This window comes from Triticum dicoccoides, chromosome 7B (assembly GCF_002162155.2).
Source record: "Triticum dicoccoides isolate Atlit2015 ecotype Zavitan chromosome 7B, WEW_v2.0, whole genome shotgun sequence".
NCBI classification, from domain to species: Eukaryota; Viridiplantae; Streptophyta; class Magnoliopsida; order Poales; family Poaceae; genus Triticum; species Triticum dicoccoides.
Genome location: NC_041393.1, coordinates 183,616,878 through 183,625,789, shown reverse-complemented (window position 1 = coordinate 183,625,789; position 8,912 = coordinate 183,616,878). Strand labels below are relative to the sequence as shown.

Genomic DNA, 8,912 nt, shown 5'->3' with positions numbered 1-8,912 from the left:
ACGCGGGTTCTCATAGGGGTAGGGTGTGTGCGCGTGTCTTTACAGGATGAGTGTATGTGCGTGTATGTGGGCATCTGTATTTGTACTGTAGTACGTTAAAAAATTAGGAAAAAAAAGTATGTGACGTATCTCCCTCCTTAATGAATTGGCGGCCCTACTTCTTTTAGCCCACGGCACTACCTCTCGACGCGGCCCTTTTCGGACCTGGATTGGGCCGAAAGCAAATTGCCGCTGAAGCAAGACCACATTTCTGAAATCTTCTGTTTCTCATCAAAAAATAAAAATCTGAAATATTCTCCTGTCCTCTCTCTGCCCTCTCCGACGATGCTGCTGATGAGGTCCGCCGCCGCCCCCTGCTCCTTCACCTCCATGCTCCTCCGCCGCCTCACCTCCTCCTCCTCGGCTTCATACGCCATCCGCCGTCAGGCCACCCTGGCCCTCTCTTCCCTATCCTCCCCCTCCTCCTCTGCTAGATTCATCACCTGGTCCCCTCCCCCTCTTTCCGGCAGCACCCGGACCGGGGGATTCTCGGCCTGGGCGTCGGCGCCGGGACCGGCGGGACCCACCGGCTCCACCATCACGCAGTCTATGGAGACCAAGGTACTTCTTGGCACCCCGTTGGCGCCTCTTGCTTCTAATCTTGGTTTCTCAACGAGTGGAGCCGATGTCTCCAAGATGTAAATCCTCTGGTTGCTTACATGTGTTTGCTATACTTTTTCTTTGGCAGATCAAGGAGCAGCTGGAGGCGGACACTGTCACCGTCGTCGACGCCTCAGGGGATGGCCGCCACGTCTGGTAACAAAATTGACCCTCGCATCGGTTCTATGGTTGACTAGATGTCAAGAACGCTTGCTGTTTCGTGGGCGTAATTTAGGTCATCGGGCTATCCATGGAGAACACACACTCCATGGTCTAGACTTGTAACTGTACTCAAGCAGTAGATGGAATTAATCTGTGGTGCCTTGATCACCTCTTGGTTGCGAGTGGCATTTGCGTATGGAGCATCGGTATTATGGTGATATTGTCGGGATACTTTAGGAGTTATGTGCGGAGTTATATGAATACGAAGGGACTAGCCCATTCATTTTTTAGATTCAGTTACATTATTAGAGTAGGAAGGACGCATAAAATGGATGCAAGGCACTAATGCAGCAATTAATAAGTTAATGTTCTTAAAATCCTTTAGATACATGATGAACTTTTGAGAAAAGAGGCCGACTCTGAGTTATAGCGCAATGGATGGTTAGATACTCTGAATCTGCTCCGTTAGCGACAGTGGTAGTGCCAGAGCCAGGTTCTCGGGTGCGGCAGCAAGGCGAAGGGCTAGCGCCATAGCGGGGCGTCAACAGTGGCACAAGCTAGCTACCTATTAGCAATGACAACTGCAGTGGTGCTAGCAGTTGTGTTGTTAGCAACGATGGATATAATGTTCTTTTGCTATAAAAGAGTTAGTTACTGGTACAATCCATGATCCGGACATGTTAAGTAGGGCAGGACTTGTGCGGACTCAGACACCATATTGAGCAATTATGTAAAGAAAAAAGCCCACAAGCTTGGCATGGTATTTTCATGCCAATGACAATCTGAGAAGAAAGCTAACTGACAGTGTATTCCATGAGCAATGAAGCTATCGCAGGAGAGGTCACGGACTCAGGGGGTGCAATTCCTGCGAGGCCGCTTATAGATATTGGAGGGCTATGTTGATCAATTCAAAAAGATAGGAGTTGATTTTGTGTTAACATGATATGGATAGTTCATTGAGCATCATCACATTCATGGTTTATTGCAGTGGGAGAGGCAACAGCATTCAGCATACTGACATGCTACCTGTTCCCGTTGAAAAAATTGATGCTCAATGAGTTTGGCATCTGAATGCAACATAAATTTTAGACGGTGAAACTAAATTCCAAGGCACTGGTCGTTATCAGAAATATTAACTGAACAGTAATTAGGTTAGATTGATCAAATATCATGTATGCACCCTTAAGTGAATCAGTGTGACAAACATCTCTCAGATTCATATTACTCCCATCTCTCTACTATTTCATGCATCATGGATTGTGGAAAATTCTAGAAATTGAACACTGAAAAGAGATAAAAATGGGAATACAACTTAATTGCCATGATTGACATCAGAAGTTATCAACCTTCATATTCTGCATCAAACCTTCTCTTATGAATCCGTTAAAATGGTTATCAGGCATTTTCCATACCCGTGTGTAGGCATTTTTTACCATTTTCAGCTAGTCCAGTAATGTTGAAGATTGTCTTCAACTGCATATGGGTCCCTCTTTTTCTCAACATGAACTTAGTAATTTGACAATTACAGAAAGCCAGGATAGTCTGCTGATAGCACTAACAGTTTTCTGTTCATGAGTTCACAAAAATAACATTATAATTAGATCTGTAGGGTGCTTATGTTTAAAATATTACTATATTTGAGGCAACATTGTGTGGGATTCTTTCATTAACTGATGCTTGATTGGTCCTACTATTTTCCTTTGGTTATATTTCTGAAACTAGACTTGTCCCTTTTATTGGCCTCAGCATAGACGTGGTTTCGAAGGCGTTCGAGGGGAAATCCGCTGTGAACAGGCAGAGAATGGTTTACAAGGTTATATGGGAGGAGCTTCAGAGTGCCGTGCATGCTGTGGACCAAATGACCACCAAGACTCCAGGTGAGGCGGCTGGCAACTAGTAATCGAGATCTGCATGGCAAAAATTAAATTTGGAACGCGGATAAACTGTTGTACACCAAGACCGGGCCACTGCCAGGACCGACATGAAGACATTCTTTTGTAGGACACACTTTTCATGTACACGTCAACTGATGTATCAATAATTTGGGGTGTGATTGGCATTACTTCCGTAAGAAATATATTTTTTGGCTATAATTAGCATTTTGTTTTTTATATGGCAGCTACTTGTCCAGAGGATTCAAGAGTTAGAATCTCTGGTTCGATCTTTATATGCCTTTCATGTGACTCTGATCCACCTGAGGTGTATCGTTGCCGGCTTTATGCAATCATCAGGCGAAAATAGGAATAGAGGTTGAGGGAGAATGCCAAATATATGTAGAAAATTGATTGAAACTACCAAACTGAGATAATTGCGGTGTACTCCCTCCGTTCCAAATTACTCGTCGTGGTTTTAGTTCAAATTACGACGAGTAATTTGAAACGGAGGGAGTACCTGGTGGCATTCCCCTAGATACCATGTCTCGGCAATAAGGTAATTTACGATTTCATTTTATTTTCAAGCAACCAGCAGGGCTCCGCCTTTTCATTGAGCAAGCAAGAGAATTGAAAACGGACATCTTTGCTTAAGTTATGCACCAGGACGTGCGAGGGTTATCTTGGCTTTGGAGCTTCTCCAAATCTTCTGGTGCATGAGCGAGTGTTGTGTGGTGCCTTCTCTCTGTTCAAAATTGTTGAGTGTGAACATTTGTCTCACGATATAGCTATATAGATATCGACAATCCAACACTTTGTACACACACCAGCAAACAAGCCGACATCGGTACATTACAGTTACCGGGCGACCATCCTTCCTTGATAGGAAGTTCCTAAGCAAACATTTTTTTGGACTTAATAAGTTCACAACGGAGCGCACAGTGAAGCGAAACAACTATGCTCCCACGTTCATCTTGTCGTCATGTGCTTCATTTGCGGCTTCAACTTTTGGAATAACCTCCACGCTCCCCATCTGCACATCTGAAACTGAATCACCGTGGGTGCCAGCAGGCGCAGCTGGCAAGGGAGCAGCCGGCTTGTCAGATGGCCCTCCTTGATCTGGGTTGCGGACCACGGTCACCTCGGCAGTGTTCACATCCATCATCTTGTGTGCCTTTTGGGGTTTCTGCTCAACTGGGCTAACATTCTGAGCATCTGCAGATGCCGCCGCTCTAGATGCGTGCAAGATCTGGAGCCTGAAATCAGTTTCTGGTCGACGGCATACCTTCCTCAGAGGAACAATCTCCTGTCACGTCAAAAGAAATGTAAAATCTAATTATTTGTCTGAAACATCATACTCGTCACTCTGCTTTCCGTTTCATTTGACTACATAGTAAGATATATAATTAGCCTAGAAAAAAAACCATAGTATCTTGCACTAATCTTCCCCATCATTTCTTCCTTGAACATTTAGACTTTTTTGTTTGGCTGCCAAAGAAATTGCAGGTTGGAAATGAAATCACAAGGAAATTCCAAAGTAGGTTTTGTTGCCTACAGAAACTGGGGTGAGTTTTAATGGGTCGAGACCATGGCAAGCTACCAACTATTCATGTCCAGGCACGTTATGAAGAAGAAAACCATGGCCAACTACATATAAAAATCAGAGGGTGGAGGTCTGATTTTTACCAGCTCAGGTTGTACGTGTCATCAAATCTTAGTGGAATCGAGGATAAAGTCCAAAATCAAATTCTATGTGCAGGCAAATAGCCCTGGAACCAGAATCGTAACTCCAGGAACCTAGCCCCACATCTGACATCCAAAACGGTGCAACACTGGAACCAGAGTAAATGCCTGAACGCTCAACAGAGTTAGACAGAAGAAGAATTACCTCAGAGTGATCATGATCATAACGAACAAGAAACCTGCAGCGGCACCCTCTTACATCATGCCTGCGCCTTTGAGCATCAAGAACACGAGCGTCAAAATAGAGGGCCTGCTCTTTGCCTTCCTGTTCAATTCAGAACAGAAATATTTATTCATGTCAGAAATCAACTCGGATAAACGGTAACACTACATTACAAGACAACTAAATCAAATCAAAATAGACTGACCCTTTGTTCAACTTTACTCACAATGTTACTTACCCACTGACCAAAATTCCTTACTTCAGACCTTCAACAATACTCCAATTTTGAGTACAATACTGTCTTGAACTAGCAGTGAACTCAGGCACATTTAATCTCAACGCCCTGATTTATCGTTCCAGGTGTTTGTCCAACTACCAACACAATGATTTTTTAGGCAGCCTTTATTTGATGGAAGTTGATTTATCCATTTTATAAATGACCAGAGATAGGTTACAGCCTCCATTTTGCAAGAGAAGCTTTCAGGGCTCACTTCAATAATAAAGTAATAAGAATATTCATTGGATAAATTCACACCCAATTTAGATTAAAAATCAGTTCTTGTACTCAGAAGTATGACTAGTAATAAAATGCAGCGATTTTACAGTCCTTTTGCCATTCACACCTCAACTAATAAATTGTAAAATCAATGCTGCCAGTTGGACCAAGTGGCATCACAATGAAATTCTATTATGAAATATGATTACCAAGAATATGGAAAGCCACAGGAAACAGATGTTGTACTTAAATGTCCTATTCATTGCAACTACAGCGCTGCATATATCATATAAAATACATGCAGCACTGGAACTTATAATTCTTAAAGATTAAAGTAAAGGCATTTAATAAGTATGCATATACTGTCAATCACAACACTTGAAAGCGCAGACTGGAATTACAACTTTTATAGTCTACACAAACAAGAAATAGAGCCTATGAATTGCAGAACCTTGAGTGTCAACAAGGTTGAAATATATAATCAATTACTCTTAAAAAGGACCAAACAAGTGACTTGGCTTAATAAGCAACAGTAATCTGTTTGCTATGTGCACCGCAGTCAAAACAGAAACTTTGGAAGACCCAAGACTTTTGGCAGGCGAAACCCGACCGACATACCCATCACTCTATCAGAGGCCAACAAGTAACAGAAATAAAATAATCGCGGAACAATAATAAGTTAACAAGCAGAACTTTCAAGTGCTAAGTCAGGTGAACAGAAGTCCTTTAAGATGATGACTACCTGAAAACAAAGAATGAGATCCCCAGGAAGCACAGCAACACATTCTGCAGCTTCACATGGAAGAGAACGCAGCCTCACACATTTACGAACATTAATCCATTCATCCTCCTCGGGCCCAAATCCAGAAAATCGAACTTTTACTTCCTGAAACAAAAAATTAATAAGTGCAAGCACAGTTGGCGTAACGCACAGGTAGTAAACCCACTGTGGAGAATGATTAAACACTAGAGGAATATGGGCATTATATAATTGTCGAAAAATGAGCAAGTCTGGTTTTCAACCCTCAACTGTGAAAAACACAAATCACCACTAAGACTGGTTTTGACAGTAATCTTTGCCGCGTTGGCAGCCAAATCCTCGATCTTTGTGAATCTTAAGTGCCAGCTTGACAAGCCACGTCAAGTCGTCAACAGTTTGTTTCTCTCTTCTCAAACCATACTCAAATCAGCTCACAAGCCCCGCAGCAACTGAGCCACATGTATCACTTAGAACTCAACAGCTTGTGCAACACTGCACTAACCCTTGGGTGCCCATCAAACATGTTTGCCTTCCGCGCTTGCTACATACACTACACCTACAGTGGTTCACATCGCACTTCAACCACACACAGTTCCCGCAAGGTGATGTACAGACTAATTTGGATGCAAAGTTATTTCCATACTATGGCTGTGCTTCTTCCTTTGGTGTGTGTGGAGTCAACTAAAAGTCTAATTGTCTAAAACAATACTACAGCTGCTGCTGCTGTGATTCTCCATTAAGCAAATACTAGAACTATGGCAAATCGTCAAGCTTGGGCAAATAAATCAAGAAACAAAGCTTTGGCAGCTAGTACAGTGGTGGTGGATGACTAGTAGTTAGCACAGAGTTGGATGAATCAGTTAGTTAATTTGGAAATTGACCCAGCATGGAAGCCTATGCTTTGCAGTTCGCATGCGTATGAGTCTGGACAAGATTCTGGAGTAGGTGTGCTTGTTTCTCGAGGCCACACCCTGCAGCACAGTGCAGGAGGGCTCTTTGGCTCAGAGATGCCCCTGCTTTTTGCTGGCTGTGTGGAAGAGAAGCAGCCAGGGTTTGATTATGAATGGACCCTGCAGGGACAATGATAAAGTCCTGTGGAGCTGTCATCACAGTCACATTATTGATGCTCGGATCATGACATCACGATCAAGGCAAGCAATGCGCAATTGGATGGCGCACACTGTGTCGCGTGTAAGGATGTTATATTGCACGTTTGCACCATATCAAATCTCCAATATTTTCCCTATGCTGACTATAGATCATGGGATTGGCATAATGGCTGAGTGGGAATCCATGGTGGCAATGGCGCAATGCAGCTGAATTCGCTTGCTACATGACCAAACTGACATGAAATCTGCCACTGTAGTCTGATACGCTTCAGTTCCTACAGTTCAAGGGTGTAAATAGCATTGTGGTCCAGCATTTAAAATCGCTTCTCATGATAACTGAAGGGGGTGCATTAACTTGTTCATTTTAAAAACTCTACACTGCTATGTAATCTTTAAAAGAAACATTCAATCTTTGTATTTTGTTTTACATGTCAAAACACAGAAATGGTGAAAAGTAAATGTTATACCATCTAGTATCAGCTTCCCGTATAAGCCTAAAGTAGTAAATACACAAGATTCTTGGAGTTGTGTTAACTGATCAGTACTTTATTAGTACCATCTTGTAAAAGTGTAGAGAAGGATGGCGTGATCCTGCGCCAACTCACAGGACTTCTACAACATAAAGTTAGATAAGACAGGTCTTCGAAATGTTTTTACACCAACACTGTTCCGGCTATAAGTGTTGGGGCAATCTAGATCACAAACCCATCCAACTCTAGATAGATGAGAACCGGAATCATCTCTAGTTTTAGTGCTGGCGAAGTGCTTGAATAAAGAATGGTAGAAATGAATTTAGTAAATCAATCATATTTAATAAAAAGTTCTATTGTTATTACCGGGTCCCCTGTTTCAAAGAGCCTGTGGGACAGAAAGGCAGCAACATCGTACCTGTAACAACAAAGATTGGTCATGCATATAAAACTAAAAGGTTTATGCAAGTAAACTGGATCAACTTTTAACACACACAGAAACCAACCCACACGCGAACAAAAATAAATCAACATATACGCAAAAATAGGCCATATGTGACATCAAAAGATACAAAAGATGAAAGAATGAAATATGTATATCTGCATACCACGCGCCATCTCTAGCTGACTTTGCTTCAAACTCGGCCTGGCCACCATCCGAAGCACTCTTTCCTGATTGGTAACGACAATATCAATAATCCATAATCAACATGATACATGGTTCATGGCAGGGTCGGTTACAAACGAAAATCTTCTAAACGATAATAAATACTAAAATCGTTATAGCAGCCAGCACCCAAACACTAAGCCCTAGAGATTCAGAGGCACCCTGCACCCAACATAAGCAGCACAGCACTCGTGCATAAATTCTGCACCACCAAAGCAATAGTACCAATATACTACCATCATTATCATCCTAACCACCAGCGGAATTACATGCTATGGAAATGAACAGCATAAGTAAATGTGGAGTTATGGGCGTTCAAGCAGCCACCTGAGTGGGATCCGGGGTACGAAGAGGACGACCCCTGAGCCCTGAAGGAGGCCGGGTGGTGTTCGTCGGCCCCCGTGGGCAGCATCTTCCCCTGCGGCGGCGGCGCGCCCCTGGGGGTCCTGGCCCGCTGCGAGTACCTCCGGTTCTGGAACCAGTTCCAGACCTGCGCCGACCCACAAAATCCAACATAGATAGATCGGAATAAGACGGGCCCGTCTCGTATCCCCAGGGAGGGGAAATAGGGGGGAATTAAATTCGAGTTCCGCGGAGGGGGAAACCTAGTACGTACCTGCTTGTACTGGACGGGGATCTTGCCGGCGCGGGCGGCGGAGGCGGTGAACTTCTCGGCGAGGCCCTGGATGACGTTGCGCTGCGGGATGGCGTTGTTGAGGTGGCGGAGGTGCTCCTCCATCTCCGCCACCTCCGCGTGCGTGAACCGGAACGCGGGCCCCCCGCTGCTCGGCGGCCGCCCCATCCTCCTCCTCCGGCGCTGCTGACGGATAGA

At 43.8% G+C, this 8,912-nt stretch overlaps 2 protein-coding genes across 3 annotated transcripts; one reads left to right on the top strand and one right to left on the bottom strand.

Moving 5' to 3' along the window:
- Positions 1 to 273: 273 nt before the first annotated feature.
- On the top strand, positions 274 to 2,991 carry LOC119338283 (protein BOLA4, chloroplastic/mitochondrial). The gene is made up of 3 exons (XM_037610576.1): positions 274 to 600; positions 728 to 795; positions 2,548 to 2,991. The coding sequence occupies exons 1-3, from the start codon at positions 325 to 327 to the stop codon at positions 2,696 to 2,698; spliced, it is 495 nt and encodes a 164-aa protein (XP_037466473.1). The 5' UTR covers positions 274 to 324; the 3' UTR covers positions 2,699 to 2,991.
- A 411-nt stretch (positions 2,992 to 3,402) lies between these two features.
- LOC119336654 (protein SAWADEE HOMEODOMAIN HOMOLOG 2-like) lies at positions 3,403 to 8,906 on the bottom strand. Of its 2 annotated transcripts, none has more exons than XM_037608716.1 (7): positions 8,697 to 8,906; positions 8,408 to 8,570; positions 8,022 to 8,085; positions 7,780 to 7,831; positions 5,817 to 5,960; positions 4,561 to 4,680; positions 3,403 to 3,978 (listed from the first exon to the last, which is right to left on the bottom strand). In XM_037608716.1, the coding sequence occupies exons 1-7, from the start codon at positions 8,880 to 8,882 to the stop codon at positions 3,628 to 3,630; spliced, it is 1,080 nt and encodes a 359-aa protein (XP_037464613.1). In that variant the 5' UTR covers positions 8,883 to 8,906; the 3' UTR covers positions 3,403 to 3,627. The 2 variants fall into 2 exon arrangements, with proteins under 2 accessions (XP_037464613.1, XP_037464614.1); XM_037608717.1 differs by having other exon boundaries at positions 3,403 to 3,975.
- Positions 8,907 to 8,912: the final 6 nt, after the last annotated feature.